Raw genomic sequence first — 22,312 nt, 5'->3', positions numbered from 1 at the left:
CACTTGACCCAATTGGAACATTGTTTAACTCTGCCAATTATCAAAGTCATTTGGTTGACCTCACTCTCTTTTGTTCTCCCTCCTTTAGAGTTAAAATATGTAAAATTAGCAAAGTCATCTGGTTGCGTAGAGCGGAAAGCAACACTTTTGAAGACCCCTTAAGAGTTAAAATATGTAAAATTAGAGTTAATTATCCCTTAAGAATATAATATAGAAAACCCTCAAATTCCACAAATAACCATGCATCTCCCTTTGAATGAAACCTATTGGCAAAGTAAGGGGGATCCATACTTGATTGTAGCCATTTGAAAAACCAGAAGCCTCCTTATTTTCCGACTTTTTTCTCTATACGATTCCATTAAGAGAGGATCTCGTGACATTTTCAAAGATTCCTAGGCAGCGTGTTGTTTACACTTAAAAGTTGAGGGCTTGTGTTACAATTCTTGGGTAAGAGAACTGTGACGTTGCAGCATGGCTTAGGAGCTTGCTCATTGTGAAGTACAAGGGTTTGTTCCTTGTTCTCTTTATGTGTGCATGTGCGTGCAACCTCTCTATTGACAACATGATCCTCCAAGATTTTCAGTCTACACATTTACCATATGTACTGGCTAGACTTGGAGATTCGCCTAATCATAAACAAACCCGTACAAAAAAGACCAAACCCATTAAGACTTCATTAACGCTTCCTGTATTTTGTGGGCATGACTTAGCATCCCCTTGAGATTGGTATGTATGAGATCAACATGTTCAAAACAATTCAACACTTTGCATGACTAAAAGCACGCTAGTCTTCTAGTAGGTTGCATCTACAAATACACTTTAAACACATATGCAAAAGGTTGCTCGGGGTATCAAAATTGATGATCAATACTTACACAATTGAGAACATGACCCTAAGGATGTACATGAGCCCAAATTTAAAGGCATCTAAGTGAGCTACCCCTTTGTTTCGACATTGCATAAGCTTAAAAGACCTTTGTTTATATTTCTATGCTTGTGCATAGGCCACCATGCACACATATGTAACATGCACATATCATCAAAATTAAAGTTTGATGAATGTCCTGTATTATCAAGGCTTTTCTCTCTCTAAAAGTGGCCATTTGAGATAGAAAAGCCATACAAAAGCACATATGGATGGAAAAGAGGCATGTATGAAAGTTGATTCAAGGCAATAGAAGTGCCAAAAGGTGAATTTCACTCCAAAAGTGTAGGGAAGATTTTCCTAGGATCTCACCAAAATGTTACAGGATAAAAAGGGGCTCCGAAGGACCTAAAACAACTAAAATACTGCTTACGGGAGGTGTCCTCCAGAATGGGTGCATGGACAATGAATTATGAAAATGGGAAGGAGGGCTTTATTTGGTCCAATTAGGACACATTCCCACCAATGAAAGTGGTGGAAATAGGCGCCCAACCTCCCCCATGCGTCACCCATACTCTACCTCTCTCTAAGCCACATGGATGTTATAAATGGCATCAAGCCTCCACCTCATCAAGTCGAGTTCTTAAATGGGGATTATCTTGCTCATTAGGGGGGAAATTAGAGTGTGGAAAAGCACAAGTGAAAGCTCTCAACAAGCTCCTCAAGCTCAAGCATCTCTTATGCTAGTTACATACTTATGCTAGTGTAATACCCTTGGTAGATAAGTACATAGACTATGCAGCACTTCCGTCTCAACCTCCTAGCCAAATCCTCTTCAAGACTCTCCTTTAATCCGCAAGTACTCTTGGCTTGAGTAGCCATTGAGGCTTTGAGAAGAGGACAACGTAGCTCAAGGTCTTAGGCAACGAGCCCAAAGCTCAAGGATTATGGAGATCCTAGCCTCCATGGTCCAAGAGATGTATTAATTTAAGCTTTTCTCTTTTGTAAGAGTTCAAGAGCAAAGAATTAATACAAAGCCTTTTGAGGGGAGGTTGGCCTCAAGAATTTCGGCCCTCAATCTTGTTTATTTGTGTCAAGTTCTTGATTTGCATGCTTGTTTTGCATATGCTACTTGTTTGGGTGTATGTAAGTACTAAATGAATGCATGAGCTAGTGGTTAGTGTGCGTGAGTAGCCAAAGGAATGCATATCTAAGTTGCTTGCGTGTATGAATAATTGAATGATGCATTAGCTACCATGTTATTCCTATCACATGCTATCACTACTAAGGGTGGAAATTAAAAGAAAATCAATACTAAAAGAGCTTGTGTAAATACTTTTGTTATTTACTATTAAGAAGCTTATAGTAAACTTGGTTACATTGGTATCAGAGCATTGTAGGTGTTCACCACAACAGATACGAAGCATAGACGTGCATGTTAGACACGCAAAGTCGGGCGCGTCTATCATTGCGTCTATATGTGCGTGTAAAAGAGCGTGTAAATAGACACGAATTTTGCGTCTATATATCCGCGCAAATAGACACGAATATAGACGTGTTTTCAGACACGTAATTATTTAACCACCTGAAATTGGACTTAATATAATTAAAAAACCAGAGTTAATAATTATTTTTGTATTGCTCTCTAATGAATGGCAGTTCCTCCAGTTGACAAGTCTGATATAAGTAATTAGCGGCAAGCGACACAAATCTTATTACACAATTAGTAGCAAGCATTGCATGTATCTCATAATGTCTCTACTTGAAGATGATAAAAAATACTTCCTTTTTATTATGGAAAATTCAATTTAGCTTTAAACTTGACTATTGATTCTTGAGTATGCACATGTGCGCATGACATTTTCCATAGAATTAAGAATATACATTGAATCATTAAGCGAATTAAGTATGTTACAGTGAATGATCCATCTCATCTTCAATGAGATCAGCCCTTGCTAAACTATCTACTTCTAGGTCTATGTTATCAAGAGGTAACGAAACAAATAAGTCTATCCCACTATCAGATGTGTTGCTATATTGCTCAATAAATTCATCATCATCAACCACATTATTGTCCTCTTCTGCGTTTCCTTGAACATTCTCGCGAGGTTCATCTTGTACTATATCACGCATATCATCCATTATGGTGTCATCATGTACATCATCATTAATTATTGGATTGTCATCTGCCATCTCTATGTCGTAATATTACCATATATTGGTTTTGAACGATTAGATATAGGGATGCCATACCACCATCGGTTATTGTTTACCATTGGATGATACACAACTTGTATTTGAAAAACAAAAGCAAGAAACTTAAATACTTATTATATTGTGTATATGTATCACATGTATACATATAAAAAAATTAGCTTTTACATATATACCTGCTCGCATTGTTGAGGTAGTACTAATGTGTCATTCTTGTTTTGGTGAAATTTTGTAGAGTTAAAGATTACAAAACCACTTGGATGATGTCTGATTGTGCAATGCTCACCATTTGTTACCACTTCTTTAAACCACTTCACATCTAGTACATATATAAAGAATCGTCTGAAGTCAAGCTTCAGAATATCTTGGATCAAGCCACAATAACCTTCCATGGTACCATTGGCATCCTCGAAGTGAGCAAGGATATCACAATCTTAGGTATTTCTCTTTTCATCTATACGTTGAGTTCGAAGATGTTTACCCTCACACCAAATAGCATTGAATAATGTGCATTAGTAGTAAAAGATTAAGATCAAACATGTCAATTTATTATATAAAATATAACTAGAAACAAATTAATTGATAGTATGTCTCACCTTTGATAAGCAACCTCGTGCATATTCCCACTCTTCTTGAGATATATTAATTTCCTCCTATTTTTCCATTCTCTCCATTTCCTCATGTAACCAATCTATATCAATATGACGTGGGAGCGCATTTAGATGATCTGGAAATGAGACATTACATCCATATCTGGTGCGAAATGCTTGTCTTTCGCTTTTTCTTCTTGCCCTTGCTTCATTATATAGTGTCACCCATTTGCTCATTACATCACTATTGAGCACACAAAAACTATTTAACTTACGAAGTTCTTCTTTTGTTAGCACTTTACTCATTCCTTTTCCTTGAGGTATTATAGAGGTCATCCTCAAGTCTTCATCGTCTTTCCATAGTCGTGGTTGAGAGGGGTCCACTTCAGCAAGATATTCAGATATATAAACAAGGGATGATTGCACTAACCAACCCTCAGCCATGCTTCTCTCAAGCCGTGATTTTTGCCTCACAAAATCTTTCAAGGTTTTCATGAAGCGCTCAAGAAAAAACATCCACCTTGCATGAACTGCCCCACAAAGTGTGATCTCATCAATCAAATGTATGAGTAAATGTAATTGAGTAGTCAAAATGGACCGAGGAAAAGCTTCATCCACCAAACAAACCACCTCAACAGATAATACTCGAGCATCTTGCAATGTGTTTGGATCAATTTCCTTCGAGCTCACGTATATGTCAGGATGTATTTGATAATTGTTTATTTTTGTGTAGAAATTTAAAGATATATAATGAAAAAATACAATGTATACACACCTCACAAGCTCTCCTATCTTGTAAATGATATCGCGTACATCTTTGGATACACAATGGGATATGCTAGTAGGAAGTACGAACTGAATGTAAACAATATTCATAGATCAAATGATTAGTTGAGAAAAAAGTCATCATACCCCAAAGTTTACACATAGTTACTCCACTAATTACTATATTCATGGTTAGAGATACCCTTACTTGAATCATTTTGTACCAATCATGGGACTTCAAACCAGATAGTTGCTCCACACCTCTTTTCTTTTTCTTTATGAAGGCTCCCTTGAGGCATCTCAAACATCCTATGGGTGTTCGAAAGCTACATATTTGTTCCTTTACTATTTTTTCCTCATTCTTTGACAACATCCAAGGTGCATGGGGTCAATCTTTCCTCTGGGTCCAATGCGTGGCCAGGCTCGTCTCATGCGACCAATGTTATGTAAATCCTCCCTTACATTGACTAAATCACGAACCCCTATCAAGTGATCCCATAATGTAGATACAACATTTTTGAATATGTGCATGGGGTCCAACATGTGATTGATCTTGAGTTCATTGGAACCCAACAAACAAACAATATATTATGTAAACAATTCATCATGCTAAATACTTTAAAGTCAATCGAGAGAAATGCACTTCTTATCGACTCATGCCGAGTGGAGGGTGGCTGTCGGCATTAATCCATCTCTCCTTCCAATCTCGAATGGTTAGAGATTGTGGAGTCATTCCATTAGTAGGGAGAACATATTCGGGATGGTCAATAGGAAGAAATCGATGATGATTGTCATAGATAACCTTTTTTAAACGTGCCGGCCTAGAGGAAACTAGAGAGGGACCGCAAATAGGACATGCATGATATCCTAATGTGGTTAAACCTGAACAAACAAGTGAATCAATAATATGCAATTGATTCAAGTCTTGAATTTCAAATATAGAGTTATATACATGTACCTGAACACTCTCCATATCCTAGAAAGTCATGCATGGTCCACAACAACATGGCCTTCAATGTGAAATCTCTAGAGGATGCAGATGCGCTTGTATCTTGCATCTCAATACATTCCCATAACATTTCTAACTCTTCAATCAAAGGCTCTAAGTAAATGTCTATGTTTTTTACCTTGTGCTTTCCAGGAATCAAAAGGGATAACATTACATGTCCCTTTTTAATTGCCACGGATGGAGGAATATTATAGTTCACCAATACCACTGGCCATACACTGTATGATGTGCCTTTGATGCCAAATGGATTGATTCCATCCATACCTAAACCAAATCTTAAATTTCTTGGCTCTTCTTTGAAAACGGGCCACAAATTATCTATATGTTGCCATGCCGGTGTGTCTGCAGGGATTCTCCATTTTCCATCACTTGAACGATGACTAGCATGCCATGACATGAGCTTTCCAATAGACTTACACTTAAACATAAGTTGAATACATGGAACAATCGGAAAATGTCACAAAACCTTACGAGGCACATCCATTGACTTCATCTCCACTTCATATCTTGATTCGCCATAAACAGGACACTCTCGTGCGAACTCATGAATCCCACGAAATAAGATACAATCATTGACACATGCATGGATCTTGACATAATCGAGGCCTCCCAGAGATGTCAAGTAATGTCTTGCTTGCTCTCTCTTAGTTGGCAGTTTGTTTCCTTTTGGAAGCATTTGTGATAATAACCTACATATATTTTTAAAAGCGAGTTAAAAAATCACCAACATATATTTGTGTCTGATTTCAAAATAGAACAATTAATATTATGATTCATAAGACAAACTGAATTGATACCTACTTCAATAACGCATTCAAACTGACATTACTCCATCCATAAATTGTTTGCAAGCTAAGTATCTCGAGGGGACGCACAAAGAACGGAGTATGTACAACCTTCATACAACGGAGTAGATGATGCTACGTATAGTGGGTCATCTGGCTTTGTAGAGTGACCTTCTCCTTGAACCAGTTGCGAAAACAGATTGTGTACCATGTTGTCCAAAATCTCATCCTCTACAACTTGATGGGGCATTTCATGAGGGCTACTATCATGGTCGTCAGTCTCCACTCTTCTTGAAGACTCTGCCTCCTCCCGTCGACGTTTTGCAGCCTCTCGACGCTCGGGAGGGAGCATCTGAGGATGTGGCACCACATCCTGCTCAACTACAAAAGGGAGTTTCATGTACGTTGATATATATTGAGTAACATAGACTAGCAATCTTAGTGTTTTAAAAAAACAATGAATACCAGTGTTTTTTCTTGGTCCCATTCTCCATACATGCTGAGGTGTGACATTGCAATTCAATGTGCTCGAAAAATACACCCTCGACAACGATCACACATGCATTTAATTTTTCGTCGTAGCCATGCATCTCAATTATGAAGACGTAATGTTTCATCCTCATTTGAGGATGTGCTCGTTGACTCATCAGCATGCACCGCACTAGGTGATGACGACGATATGATTAAACCTAATTCATGACAACATCAAATTTGTTATTCATATGTTTACATAAAAACTTCAAGCTGGCATATTAATTATTCTAAGATCTCAATTTTAAATACACAAAACTTATCATAAATACATAAAAACTTATGATAAGGACTTACTATCAAAACTTATCTTAAAAACAAAAACTCATGATAAAAGCTAAATGCGCGTCTATACCTGCGTTTACCTACGCGTCTAAATATGTGTCTATTTGTGCGTCTAAATTCGCGTCTATAAGCGCGTTTACGTAAACGTAGACACGCATATACACACAAAAATAGATGCAAAAGTCAAAATTCAAAAGATACTTGAATTATTTCTTTTCAAACCGTGCCTTTCCTTTCCTGCGTTTTTTGTGCGTTCTGAAGCTCGAGTTCAGCCGAATTGCAGTCTACCTCCAATAGTCTCTTCATGCTCACCTCCTCATGGCTCACCTCTTCTTTCACTTCAAAGAGACAAGAGAGGAAAGAAGAAAGCCAAGGAGAGGAAGAAAGAGAGAAAAAAAGAGAGGAGAACAAGAGGAAGAAGAAGCAAATAGAGAAGACAACAAGCAGTAACTCACCAAGGAGAGAAAGAAGGAGAAGGAAGAAGCGCCACCACCCGTCCACACCAAGGAGAGAAAGAAGGAGAAGGAAGAAGCGCCACCACCCGTCCACACCAAAGACCTAAGGTGAGTCCTCTCTCTCTCTCTCTCTCTCTCTCTCTCTCTCTATGTGTATTAGGATCTATGATTGAACTTCTTATAGCACAAATAAATCATGGATGGCGGTTGTCGGATTGAAAGCAGTCGACTGAGCGCATTTGAGAGTGCGTGTAGATTTCAGTACAGACGCAGACATAGATGCGCAGCAATGTTTGCTGTCATCGCGTCTGCAATCGTGTCTCCTAGTGCTTGTATTCTGCCTCTTAGACGCGAGAATACACGAGCTCTGCCCAAAGCTTTGACTTCAGAGTCGCATCTCCAGGCACGTGTATTCTGCATCTCAGACGGGAGAATACATGCGCTCTGCCCAAAAGCTTTGACTTCAGAGTTGCGTCTCCAGGCTCGTGTATTCTGCATTCCAGACGCGAGAATACACACACTCTGCCCAGAAGCTTTAACTTCAGAATCGCATCTGAGAGCGCGTCTATGCTGCATCTCAGACACGGATATACACGCGCTCTGACTAGAGGGTTTGACCTCAGGGATGCGTCTGAGAGCGCGTCTATCCGGTTTTTAGACGTGATTATACACGCACCAGTCAGCTTTGATAAAAAACAATTTTTTATTTCTGGAATTGTTTTTGGAATTGTACGAATTTGTCTTTTTCCTGTGTTTTGTTTGCAGATGTCGCATCCTGGTTCATCTAGCAATGACCCAGATTTGGATCGCATGAATGATACATTGGGCTTATTTGACAGAGGGGTCAATGCTTTTTTTGGAGGTTTTCCTAGTAAAGAAGACTTCATGGGAGAGATGACTAGACACCTTGGCCGCTCTCCCACAGCAGACGAGGTGTTCAATGTCATGTCTAGAATGCCTCTGACGTCTTTGCCTGGCACTGCTTCCCAAACACCAAATGTCTAAAATCCAATTGTAGATACTCCACGTGCAGCACCTGTACATGCATCGGCTGAAGCACAAGCGTCAGCCAATGCACGTGCATTTGTAGAAGCATGTGCAACCAGTGAGGCAGAGGGTAGTCGATAGAGAGGGAGGAGGGAGAGTCGAGGGGGAGGACGAGGCTTGTGTGGGGGTTATCTAGGAGGTGGCGAGCGATCACCCTTACGAAGATCATGTAGAGGAGCATGTATGCCAATACTATAGAGTTACAGATACTGGTGGCATCTTCCATGATGATGAAGGAAGGGATGTAATGGCGTACATGAGGAACGTCGTGCATGCGACGTATAAAGATTGTTTCGTTTACTTCAAGAATCAGAAAAGCGGCTTGTGGCAGGAGGTGTTGAGGGCAGTCCATAGGAGGTACCCAAATCCTGAGGGTCAGCGATTCTCGGATGATTGGTGACGCACAAAAGTGAGGGATTTGCTTCACAACAAAATATCCCACCTCATGACACGTGACAGGGAGTCACTGCGGAGACAGGAGGAGAGGCGTGGAGCCTATAGCCAACCACCTATGTGCCACCGAGAGTGGAAGAAAGCCAAGAAGAAAGCAGCAGAGAAAGTGAAGAGTCGTCAGCACATAGAGGCACGACGCATCCAAATGGAAACCATGGGATCGTCGCATTACGGATCGGGCGGCAGAGAGTCGTGGGAGGCAGAGTTTATAAGTATATTTTGATTTCTAGTTTTTTAAAATTTATATTTCTTTCAATTCTTTATATAATTTGTTCTAATACATTGTGTCTCATAATTGTTTATATATATCGTAATTTTTTTGCAGACTACTATCGTTGGTAGGATACCTACTCCTAGAGAGGTAGGTTACCATCGAGGCCATAACCGCGCAGCCACATGGCTTCGCTTCTATGAGGAGGGTCTCATCACCGAGGAGCAATACAACTAGGCTATGAGGATTCGATAGCCAGAGGAGGTGTGTTTTTCTTACTTTCCTATTAAAATTATAGCTAATTATAACTTTTTCTTTACAATTGTACGTAAGCAACCTTAATCTTTTGTGCATGTAGGCGAACCCCGATGTGGAGCATAGCGAGGAGGGGGATAGCGACGCTAGTAGCCATGGTGGTGCTAGTGAAGATGTTTCTTCTTCAGATTCGTAGAGGACCACCATACCTCCTCTATGGCCTTGTTTCCTTATATATCTATTATCCATCTTTGAGCCTACTGCTTGCGGCCACACTTTAGGTCGCAAGCACTTAAACTCCCCATGTAAATACGTTTTATCTATAATGAATACATGGATTTTTGTTTTCAATTCTCGTGCCTTCAGATCCATTGTGTTTTTTCCAAATGCACAATTTGATGTATGGGAGGGGAAAAAAAAACCAGAGAGCATACATCAAATTGCGCGTCTCTAGTTTTTTTTTTCCAGTTCTGTTCTTCGCGTCTATTTGTGCGTCTAAATTGCACAAAGTGCGCGTCTATATTCGCGTCTAAAATGCAGAGTACACACGCTCATACACACGATATATAATTCAAATTTAAAAAAATAAATATCTTTTTTTTTAAAAAATAGATTTTTGGTTTTGTGTTCGCGTTTATTAGCGCGTGTAAAAGCGCGTCTATGAACGTGTTTATATGCTCGTCTAATTTTCCATGTAGACGCACAAAAGAAATTAAATAAATAACAATTTTGGTTTTCCTATGCGCTTGTATTCATGCGTGTATATGCGCGTCTACCGCGCGTCTATTTTTGCGTGTAAATTTCCTCATACATGCGACTATAGACGCGAAATGGTAGACGGGCAAATAGACAGGCTGGTAGAACGCCCGTAAGATTTTCTCTCAATTCAAAAATCGCGTCTAAAAGTACGTCTAAGAGGCCTTTTTGTTGTAGTGGTTGCTTAATTGAAACTAGCATTTCTAATTAAGCTATGATCCAAGCACTCTCATTACAAGGTAGTGAATATTGTGAAAGAATCATGTCTTTGATTCCCCACAATGAGCATACTTGGCATCATGTGAATTTTAAGGAAGATGAAGCTTCAACACAAGGAACTCATGCCTTAAGGAACTTACTACAAATCTTGCATGATGCACAACATAATCCCTTTTTCAGGCCCACAGTTTAAGCTTTAATGTTTGCTCATAGCATGATTCTTACAACAAGGTCTCCTCCACAAGAAGCTAATTCTCTACAAGGGAGTGAGCATGTAAGAATGTCCGTGGACATTAGGAAAAGAATAAACTCACAAATGGGCCCTTAAAAATAAAATAGTTTAGGATGTGGGCCTTTTGGATTGTCCAATAGGAAGGCTAGATGTTGATATCCATGGAGAGTGAATATTCTCTCTCCAAATCTTGGGTTTTCTATTAAAAAAAAGGGGTAGTGGGGGATTAAAAAAGGGAGAATGAATATAGTACACAAAATTTGAGTTTCTCTCACCTCGTATTTTTCCCCTTTTTTTTGAAGAATTTTCAATTTCGATTTTTTTCCCTCTCACGAAATTAGTTTGACCCAAAAGTTGAGCAATAGACCACTTTCCCTCTCTTCTCTATACTCGTGAATTTTCGTCTCCATTGAAGCTCCCTGCTGAGAGTAATTAGGGTTTTGAGCGTTCTGCTTACCTCTGCACTTTCTTCTCCACCCAGCTCCAGATTTTGGGCAAAACACAGGTGCCCATCTCTTTTTGCATTTTCTCTTGTTTGCTATTTTTTCAATAGGGTTTGATGTTGTTTCTTACTGTTGCTATTGTTTTATTGCAGAGGTTGTTTGGGGCAGGAGACAGAAGTGCTTATCTCTCTCTCCTTTCTTTCCCCCCCTCTCTCTATGTGTTGTTTCTCTTTTATGTTGTGTTTTCAATAGAATTTGATGTTGGTTCTAATTGTTTTTTTCTTGCAGAGTTTATTTGGAGCAAGAGGCAAAGGTGTTAATATCTCTCTATTTGGTTTTTTTTAAATGATATCTTTTCAATACAACACAATGTTAGTTCTAACCCTTGTTGTTGTTTTGTTGCTGAGATCATTTTGGGTAACATTGCATAAGTGCTTATCTCTCTCTTCCTCTCTCTTTCTCTCTCTATGTTTCCTCTTTTCTACTGTTTTTTCAGTATACCTTCATGTAAATACTAACTCTTGCAAAATTGTCTTTTGCAGAGATGAATTTGGGCAAGATTGGATAGGTGCTCATTTCTTTCTCTCTCCCACGTACTCACACAAACTCTCTCTTTCTTCCTCTCTACATTATCCCTTTTCTACTATCTTTACAATAGGGTTTGATGCTAGTTCTAACTTAAGGATCAATTTTTGTTGCAGCACTTAACACAAGATAGAGCAGAGATTCTGTAGCTCAATTTACAGGTAAATCTACAATATTTTGTGGTGCCAAAATTTATTCATTTAATTAGTGACTTTTATATTTGATGGGATTGATGTTTTCTTATGTCCATCATTTGCAATGGGTTTTGATTAGCAATGATTCAATCTTATCTTCAGCAAATCAGCTTATAGGTAAATTGGCTCTATTTTGTATTGCTTCTATTCATGCAGTTATCTAGATATTTTTCGCTAAAAGGGATTCATGCAAGTATTTTTGTTAAAAGGGATTCATGCAGGTGTTTTTTTGTACATGTAGGTATTGTACAAGGTTTAGGTGAAGCATATAATTCTCCATCAACTATTTTGATGTGGTGAGTGATTCCTTTGTGTTGGATGATATGGATTGCTAGAAGTCGATGGTTCAAAAATTCTCTACTTTATTGGTCTTATGTGTCCATTTGGATCTCCATGCCAATTGGCAATGATCCATGAAACTCTTGTGTCATATCATCCATATAACACACAATGTGTTGAGTCTTAGAATATCTCAGGTGTCAATCCAATGTGCCTATTAAGATTTGCATGCCATGTGGCTGCTATCCTTGTAACAACTACTCTATACTACCCACATTTCATACAATATATTGAGTCAAATCAGACTCCTCTTTGTTATAATAAAATTTACTTTGGTAAAATTCTGTGAGTATTCTTGTGCTATTCTTTTCATTATATTTCATGTAAATGGTATGATTAAAGTGATGTCTTGAAATCAAATCTATACTTTGTGTTGATGTATATATCCACGTGCGTTTTGATATCGATGTTTATGTTTGTTTACAAAAGTGTAAACATCTTGCCATGTTGATTTGTATGGCATATTGGTGATTACTAGATAGACTTAAAATGCTTTTATTATTTAGGGGTTAATACATACTTCTTTACATCTAATGCGTAGGTTATAATGCTTGAGAGAAGAACAAGCATTCTATTGATAGAAGTACGTAACAAAAAATATGAAAAAGGGAATTGGATCACTGATACTAATTATTTCTCGTCTTGGGTACATATGCATCCAAGTATGAAGGGAGCTTTCAGGGTGAAAGCATCTGCAATTGCATATGTATCAAAGCACTGGAATGGTAAAATTTTAGCTCTTAGACAAAGGAATGTTGATTCTCACCTTGTAACAGAGGCGTTTGTACAACATGTATTCATACAGAAACAAATACATATTGCGCCCACTGTGCCCTTTTAACGAAACATTGCAAACAGTAAGTATTTGCAACTCATTGAGAATGAGAAATTTCATGATACCTATGTAACAACTTGTCTTGTATTTACAGAAGTATACCCTTCGGATTGCTATGAGTGGCAAAATGTTGAGAGTTTCACTCGTTCTTTTAAGTATTACCACCTCGAAATTGGTAGATTGCTCTTTGAGGGGCGTACAGCTAAGCAACTTGCAGAGGACCTTGTTTTTTTCTATGACTCCAAGTACATATTACCCAAGGGGAGTCAAGAATATGGAACCCTTGAGTCTATGCACATATAGAATCTCAATAGCATAGAATGGCCATTGTGTAGTAACGACATTTTGCACATGTGTAGCATAAAAATTTCAACAGACATATTGAATTCTATGAAGCCAAGCATCGGCTCAAAGAATGTACATCTAAGTTGGTTCATACTGATTGTAATTTTTGCACACATGTTCAAGGAATGTAAGGGTTTGAGACGTACCAAAAGCACGTACGGCATTAAAAATACATCACAGGATTATGTAACAAGGATTTTAGAAAAAACTTGGACATAAAAAATAACTCACAAGCTTGATATAGTGGAGTGTCGAGTCACAATAAGGGACATGGCTTTCAGGTAAAAATTTTCTCTCTTAGTTGACTATTATCTTACTTTGGGATGAATCGGCTAACTTTCCTTTCTAATTATAAGTACTTTGTCGCAGGACAAACTTTATGCCTAGTGTTCAAGTATCGTAGATGGAGGATGCTCAAGGGTAAATGGTTGTGCCTTGATCAAGACATGCGGGAAAGTGGAGCTGTGGATGTTACTATCATTTGTGAGGGCCGTGAGCCCCAAGTGTTGCAAATGGAGGATGATTGACCCTTGAGTATAATACACCAGGAAATTACAATGTTAATGCAGAATCCACTTGTTAGCTTCTATTTTAAACTAGATGGTAGGAAAAATCGAAGCCGAGCTAAGGATACTATTACCAGCGGAAAGTTGTGGCTCCACATATTTTAGAAATTGTAGAGTCTCCCTAAAAATCCCAACACCACAAGTTGTAATATCCAACACTTGTAAAATTTTGGATTTTTTTGGCCAATAGAATATTGTCGCTTACAAACTTGTAATATTTAAAAATTATGGTATTTATGTAAAATCATACACTTATTATACACTTTCCACATCAACACATTTACATATGCATGTAAACTTTACAAAGATGTAAGTAAAGCCATAACTAAATATCGTATGTGAACAACCCTTAATTGTTTAACATTGTTTCATTTCACACTTTCTCTCTTCATCTCTTTATATCCACCACATCCCTCCTACCTGCTACGATGGATGCTCGCGCACACTTTGATGAGTGGATCCACAAGACTATCTTTACCAACCAGGGTGACGAGATATTCCAGGATTTCTCTAAGAACTTCAACCTTGAAAGCGTGCTCTCATCGCTAGATGCCCCCCTTCATGTTTTGGAAGACTTTGTGAGCACCATTGCTACATACACATACTCCATCGAGGAATCCAACATGACTTGGGTGCCTCTAGAATAGCTCATGGTATTTTAGGCAGTGAAGAATCACCAAAAAGTGGTGAATAGGTGTCTGGCGCATGTGGATCCTTCTCATAGAGTATGCACTATTGCCATGGGAAGTGCACCATAGGTACATCACCTTTGGATCTTGTGGAGTGTGATTGCGCATTGGCAATTTACCTCCTTGTTTTGGATACACCCCTAGAGGAGGAGAGCGATGAAGATACAACTCCATAGGTTGTTTCTATCACATGCACGGGAGAAGAACCGATTGAAGAGCTCATAAATGTTGAAGAGGAACATCGAGTGGTGTGACAGAACAAGGGTTGGCTCTCATGGTGCCATCTTCTTCAGAATAGCCACAAGTCAACAAACCTAACCTTGCCTCCTTGACACCCATTGAAGTAGATGGTGTACAATACTTACTTCTATCAGATGTAGTGCAATACTTGGAAATGAAGGAAGAAGAGTTGTTTTCTATCCTAGTCAGGAATTCAATGGAAGACCTGATTGATTATGATTACATGGATGTGGATCCAACAATAGCAGAGATTGGAAGATATGATGGCACAAGCTTAGATACTGTGAGTGCGATCATAGCAGCACAGGAGCATATTACCTCGGTTGAAGAAGATTACATTGTGCCCGGTAATCGGCGACTAGCCATTGGATCTCTGTGCCTAGGTCAAGCTTTTCATCTCAAGTGCTTGTCTCTACTATGTCAGCGGTCTCTCTCTCCACCAAGTTGTCAATGAGATTGATTAGATCGGGTAGATTCACTCCTCCAATGGTGTCTGTCCTTTCTAGCTTCTCTATTCTGTCTTCCGCTTGGTCCTACGCTTAGGGTTCCAATCTCTCGATTATGTCTCCAAGTCTTCTCCTACTTGTGAGTTTGTTTTATGGTTATGTCTGAGTGCGTTCCTTGTTATTTACGAAAAATCCTCAATTTACAGTCACTTGATGTCTTCTTAGCCATAACTAGGCTCTAATACCATGTAAAGAGATAGAGAAGGAGAGAGCTTGAGCTCTTGCAAAATAGACACATGCACAACAAAAAGTGTACATAGGGATGGAGACTAAAATCTTCATCTTCTTCTTCACTACTCAACAAGATAAGAAAAGTCTACAAAACATAAGAAAAATATAACATAAAGAATAATCTAAGTACAATGGTCAGTGTGAAACCATTAGTGAGTGAGTTGGCAAGATAAATGTGCCATCACTCTCGATAGGTAGACTAGTCGGTGAAGTCCAACTGTACTATCACATTGACGAAGATCCTCATATTTGCTACCACGTGCTAGTGATGAATATACCACATGTTGAGCTTGATATCTCAATAGTAGACATGTTCCCAGCCTTATTACTATAAGAACAAAAATTCTTATCATGAACAATAATTGCTTTTAAAAATAATAATAAAATTTTGAAAAATTTCCTTTCAAATTTTAATAGGGCACCCACTTATTAATTAGTTGTAGAAGGGAGGATTTTTGAAAAAATGAAGTTTGAAATTTTTGAGGAAAGATATCAATTTACTCATAGTTTTAAAATATAATGTGGGCATGTGATTTTAAGTTGACACACTACACTCTCTCTCTCTCTCTCTCTCTCTCTCTCTCTCTCTCTCTCTCTCTCTCTCTCTCTCTCTCTCTCTCTCTCTCTCTCTCTCTCTCTCTCTCTCTCTCTCTCTCTCTCTCTCTCTCTCTCTCTCTCTCTCTCTCTCTCTCTCTCTCTCTCTCCACATTGGTCTTCCCTCTCAAAATCACGACGGTTTTTTTCAGCAATAGGGGAAGAGGACCATGGTAGCCATTATGAGTATACAAGGTGAATAAAGAGAGGATAGTATATGAGCAAGGGAATAAAGAGAGGATAATATATGAGCAAGGGAGTGATAAGAAGCATGAATCCCTATGTATCTCTCTCATCTCTAGATCTTGAACTTGCATGCCTAATGGTAGGTCATTGGCCTTTATCATCCTCAAAGAAAACAAGGTGGGCTATTTGTATTGCGTATTCCTATGGAAAAGGAGAAGCAAGAGGACATGAAATGCTAATTGTATAAATAGAGAATGAGAAGAGTAAGTATAGACAAGGCTAGACATTACTCCTCTCTCTCTCTCTTTGATGGGAGGGTGTGAGTGGGGAGGAACAAAAGAAATGAAAAGAGGCTAAGAGCAAGGGGAGGCAATTCAAAGGAGAGAAGTAAAGCTCATTGTTAGATCCATCTAGGGGGAATCTAGGGCGTATAGTGAGGCATGAACTTGCAAAGAGAATGTTGGTAAGAAGGTCATTACAATGAGAGAAAGTTAAGAACGCATGCACCATTAGAATGGGAAAAAGACCTTTCAAACCATGGGGGGTTCACTCATAGTAAAGAAGACATGTCATTTGCGTGCAAGGACTTCTAAAAAAAAACCTATTTATGAAGCTTGTAAGACTAATATATCCCTCTATTTAAGCTTATAAGATATATACATGTATGACTTTTTATGTATCCCCTTTCTTAAATGTAAGTCTTCATAGAACATATACTAACTTTCTTTTTAAAATTTAGAATTATCCTAAGCAATTAAAAGCATCAAAATGGTCATATCACAAAGTGATTTATGTAGTGGCACTTGGATACCATCGAAGTATGTGTCGCAATGTTTTTGAGTGCCCATGCCCCCTTACCATATGAGGAGAGAGAGTAGGGGAATCGAACCCCTTTATACTTAAAGTGACTACACCAAACGGACACCAAGCTCTCTTTGGAAGAAGGGGAGTTGAATCTCTCTATCAAAACCATGGGAAAGTGCCAACTCCCCCCCTCCCACAGTATGATTAATTCAATAATCCTACTATATGAGGGTTTAGGGTTTTAACCTTACTTGTCAAGGTCTCTTGTGTGCAATGGAGAAACCAATCTATGGAGAAAGGTGATCAAATTCATCCCCCCTTCTTTTTTCCCTCTATCCCCTCCTTAAATTTAAGTTCAATATAGGAAATTAAGAGGGGTCTACCTCTAATGTATATGCTTAAGTGTCCCCTTCCAAAAACCCCCTCCCTTACACTCATGTGATACCATACAACATCTATAGTGAACCCCCCGGGTTTCAAACAAGCCTTTTTCAATTACATTTCAAAATGCAAGAATATATGTAATAATAAATGGATTAGCCATGATGAATATGTCTCTTGCAAAATTATGTCGATTATGGCATGTAAAACAATGAAATTAGAATAAAGACAAAAATTTGTGAAAAAAAAGGGAAGCCAAATAATGAGATACATTCAAGAAAAGGCCTTTCAAATGGCAATGTTGAAATGGTCGTTTGAAATGTATTTATTATAGGTAGATGGAACTCTCCCTCAACAAATAACAAGACACACCTTTCTCTCATGTCTCCATCACCCATGGTCTCCATCTTTGTTTTTCGCACCTCCCAATACAATAGCTCTCTCTCTCTCTCTCTCTCTCTCTCTCTCTCTCTCTCTCTCTCTCTCTCTCTCTCTCTCTCTCTCTCTCTCTCTCTCTCTCTCTAATCATGATTCTATGTGTGGTTGAGTATGTAGCTTTCATGCATGACTCTCTATGTAAGAAAGATAGTATTGTTTTCACTTAGGACATCATAGTAGGGGGGTTGTCACAAGATGATGTCCAAGTCTGTATGAAAAAGGAGACTAGTGCTCAAGGCAAGATCATGATCAAGACATGAAGACTGGGATGCATGATCTAGGCATCAAAGCACATAGTTGGTTTTCACAAGACCAAAACCAAGATGTAAAGCACACATTTGGTTTTCACAAGACAGGAACCAAGATGTAAAGTTTGAGGAGAGTTCTATAGAATGCAACCAAGAAGTGAAAATAGAGACAAGTATTCTAGGCATCAAAAGCATAGAGTGACCTTTCCAAACCATAACATATGTGTTAAACCTTACTCTCTCTCTCTCTCTACTTGCATTATAAAGACATAAATAAGAGAGCGACAAGAGATAGAGAATAGCTATTACAAGCCCTATTTTCTTTTGCATTTCCAAACACAAGTGCATGGACCTAGTGGACAAGGAGGAGCTAGCAGAATACTAGAGGACAATGGCGGTGGTAGTTCAGCAGCTCCAACCCTCAACAAGCATCACAAGTCCATTGTTGATTTTAGTAAGATGAGGACAGAAGCATCACAAAGCCTTTCACATTCAATTACTTTGGGTAGCTTGTATACACATTGTTTGTTTATATATGTAGTGGGAAAGGGAAATGTCATGAACCATCTTGAAAGACATTGTGTTGTGTATCTCTCACATTTTCTATGACATACTTTTACAATTCACTATGCATACTTCCATAAAATTGTGTATTCACTATAGTGGAGAATACACATTCTACTTTGCCTCAACTTACTTCTTATTTTGGGTATCCATGTAGATCAAAGTATATGAAGGGTAGTTCATGGTAGTGACCATAGATCATCCAAGTCTTAATGATTTTATAAATTTTTGAAACTTTTAATGTCTATGACCATCATTGTTATGTACTCAGGTTTATTGATAAACAAAATGGTATATACTAGGAGATGTCGGCTTTCCCCTTAATACTCCCCAATGGTTTTTTCACCCACATCTAGAGTCTACAATTACAATACGGGTATATAATGGCCCTCTATATAGAATACTTTGGCTATCACTGGTGTGCATAGCAACTATGCATCATTTTTAGTAGCTATTTATAGTACCCTAGACTCCTTTATATTGGACTATACAAGGTGCTTTAAAATCTAAATTTGAGCTCTTCATGGTGCTTTTTTCTTCAGTCTCATGATCCCTTTTCCTCCTCCAACTCTCCATCAACAAATTTTTCCCTCTAGAATGGTGTTTTCATTTCTGGAAATCCTATCTCCAAAAGGTCAATCATTGCTAGATAATGATAAAGCTTATAGTATAAGCTACAACCTTCTTCCATTGATAATAAATAGTGCAAGTCTTTCTTAATTCAAACTAAATAACTACTAACATTTAAAATAGAGATGAATATTATTGTGTTTGACTCCGCTCTTGTAATGTGCATCTCTAAAAGCCTCTTTCCCATCACCATTTTGACTAAAAGTAGTACTGAAGAGATTGGATCATTGACTCAGGTGCTTTCTTTCATGTTACTCCACATCAGGGGAGTGGTTGATCACGGTTAGCAACAGATACATGTCAACCTTGGTAAGAAATATTGGGAGTTAGTGAAAGGCTTGAATGGTACAAAAGACATGTGCATGTGTTTTGGAAGTTAAGAAGCATGTGTAGTAGGTTACACGGATGTTAATTATGCAGGATATATGGGCAAGAGAAGGTCCACATCAGGCTATGTTTTCATATGTGATGGGGGTGCAGTCTCATGGTGATCTCATTTACAAGACTGTGTTACTTATATGTCTACCACCAGAGGTTGAGTATATTGCAGCAGAGAGCCGAAGCTTGCAAGAAAGCTATGGCTTACTCATCTAGCGGGAGACTTGGGGATCAACGTAGAGATGCTTGTGTAGATAATCATTTCTACAAGAGTGTACATCTATACATAGTCGCCCCATTGCTGCTTAAAGGCACATTGGCGCTGTGTTAAAGGGCTATACAAATTCGTTTTGTTGAAGTTATATGATAGAATTACACATTTATGAGTGAACCCGTAGAGGCACACGCATGATCATTATGTGTGTACATAAATGACCATGCGTGCAAGAAGATTATCATGTGTGCAAATTAGTAACAACCACATCGACAAGTCAAACTAAGACCCTTTAAAATCCACAAAATTATAGTCAAATTTTTCATGGAACCCAACATTGTGGCGGCACAGAGAGGTATTTCATGGAGAGGGAGAGAAAGAGAGAGAGAGAGAGAGAGAGAGGGCGAGGGGTGGAAGTGAGGAAAGAAAAAGAGAAGGAGAGTAAGAATGGAAAATGGGAAAGAAAACGTCTCTCCATTGTTATTGAGCAAGCACCTTAATTCTATGAGACTTTTATACCTCACCCTCCTCATTGTTTCGTGAGGAATGTTGACGACTCAAACGCTCTCAAAGCACTCGCTCATCCTCTTCTTGCACACTTCCACGACCTCTTTTGAGAACCAATCTATAAACGCTTTAATCTTCTCATAGGCCTGCTTAATGGCGGTCTTAAGGGCGTCCATAATATTCTGAAGCCAACGCTTAATTTGATTCACCAAGTCCACAAAGAAGTCTGTCCATGAACGCACCGCCTTCATGGCCTCCTCACCTCCCACCATCCAGACACCAAGTGCCTCCTCATACTCTTCCTGGGTTTTAAAATCTTCCCGTTTAGGTTCCGAACGCTCAACCTGCAACAAGGTTGAGAAGCTTTAGCCAGATTAATTCCGAGGGACAAGCGAGCAAGATTACCCTTTAGAAAGAGACGAGGGCGACATTACCTCCCGGTTTAACTCCACCAGTTTGGCATCCATTTCCTGCTTGACGGCGTCACTCTGGGAACGAAACCATCGGATGAACTCCTCGGGGCTCTTGCTCTGGCGCGCCACATTGGCTCGCCGCTGCAACTCCTCCAATCCATCTGCTGAAGGGCGCAGAATCAACATCAGCCGCTCTCCTGTGGGAGCACCAGGCATGCGGCTGCGAATTGCAGACGTGTAGCGGGTGGTTGATGCAGCCATGGACGTGTAGCGGGTGCTTGATGCCGCCATGGTTGTGGGGAGAGAGAGAGAGAGAGAGCTCCTAAATATGCAGGAAGTGATCCTGAGAAATAGAGGGTGGAAGCTTTGCTGGACCGCGTCGAGTGAAACCCTCTCTCGAGTCTCCCTTGAGAAATAGAGAGAGAGAGAGAGAGAGAGAGCTCCTAAATATGCAGGAAGTGATCCTGAGAAATAGAGAGAGAGAGCTCCTAAATATGCAGGAAGTGATCCTGAGAAATAGAGGGTGGAAGCTTTGCTGGACCGCGTCGAGTGAAACCCTCTCTCGAGTCTCCCTTGAGAAATATGCAGGAAGTGATCCTGAGAAATAGAGGGTGGAAGCTTTGCTGGACCGCGTCGAGTGAAACCCTCTCTCGAGTCTCCCTTGAGAAATATGCAGGAAGTGATCCTGAGAAATAGAGGGTGGAAGCTTTGCTTGACCGCGTCGACTGAAACCCTCTCTCGAGTCTCTCACTTGACCCAATTGGAACATTGTTTAACTCTGCCAATTATCAAAGTCATTTGGTTGACCTCACTCTCTTTTGTTCTCCCTCCTTTAGAGTTAAAATATGTAAAATTAGCAAAGTCATCTGGTTGCGTAGAGCGGAAAGCAACACTTTTGAAGACCCCTTAAGAGTTAAAATATGTAAAATTAGAGTTAATTATCCCTTAAGAATATAATATAGAAAACCCTCAAATTCCACAAATAACCATGCATCTCCCTTTGAATGAAACCTATTGGCAAAGTAAGGGGGATCCATACTTGATTGTAGCCATTTGAAAAACCAGAAGCCTCCTTATTTTCCGACTTTTTTCTCTATACGATTCCATTAAGAGAGGATCTCGTGACATTTTCAAAGATTCCTAGGCAGCGTGTTGTTTACACTTAAAAGTTGAGGGCTTGTGTTACAATTCTTGGGTAAGAGAACTGTGACGTTGCAGCATGGCTTAGGAGCTTGCTCATTGTGAAGTACAAGGGTTTGTTCCTTGTTCTCTTTATGTGTGCATGTGCGTGCAACCTCTCTATTGACAAC

At 39.2% G+C, this 22,312-nt stretch overlaps 1 protein-coding gene across 1 annotated transcript; it reads right to left on the bottom strand.

The window, feature by feature from the left end:
- Window positions 1-20,373: 20,373 nt before the first annotated feature.
- Window positions 20,374-21,753, bottom strand: LOC148014186 (uncharacterized). Its single transcript, XM_087667308.1, has 2 exons — window positions 21,024-21,753; window positions 20,374-20,933 (listed from the first exon to the last, which is right to left on the bottom strand). Exons 1-2 carry the CDS (start codon window positions 21,291-21,293, stop codon window positions 20,640-20,642), a joined length of 564 nt encoding a protein of 187 aa, XP_087523434.1. The 5' UTR covers window positions 21,294-21,753; the 3' UTR covers window positions 20,374-20,639.
- Between the last annotated feature and the right edge of the window lie 559 nt (window positions 21,754-22,312).

This window comes from Lygodium microphyllum, chromosome 25, assembly GCF_053477565.2.
Source record: "Lygodium microphyllum isolate KBCC chromosome 25, Lygodium_microphyllum_v1.1.10, whole genome shotgun sequence".
Taxonomy (NCBI): Eukaryota; Viridiplantae; Streptophyta; class Polypodiopsida; order Schizaeales; family Lygodiaceae; genus Lygodium; species Lygodium microphyllum.
Note: the sequence above shows the minus strand (reverse complement) of the source record. Positions and strands in the feature narration are given on the sequence as shown.

Bases quoted from the DNA above. Each gene is read 5' to 3' on its own strand.
- LOC148014186 (XM_087667308.1), bottom strand. From the start codon at position 21,293: ATGGCGGCATCAAGCACCCGCTACACGTCCATGGCTGCATCAACCACC. The intron at 20,934-21,023 runs GTAATGTCGCCC...ACCTTGTTGCAG, and splicing joins TGGTGGAGTTAAACCGGGAG to GTTGAGCGTTCGGAACCTAA.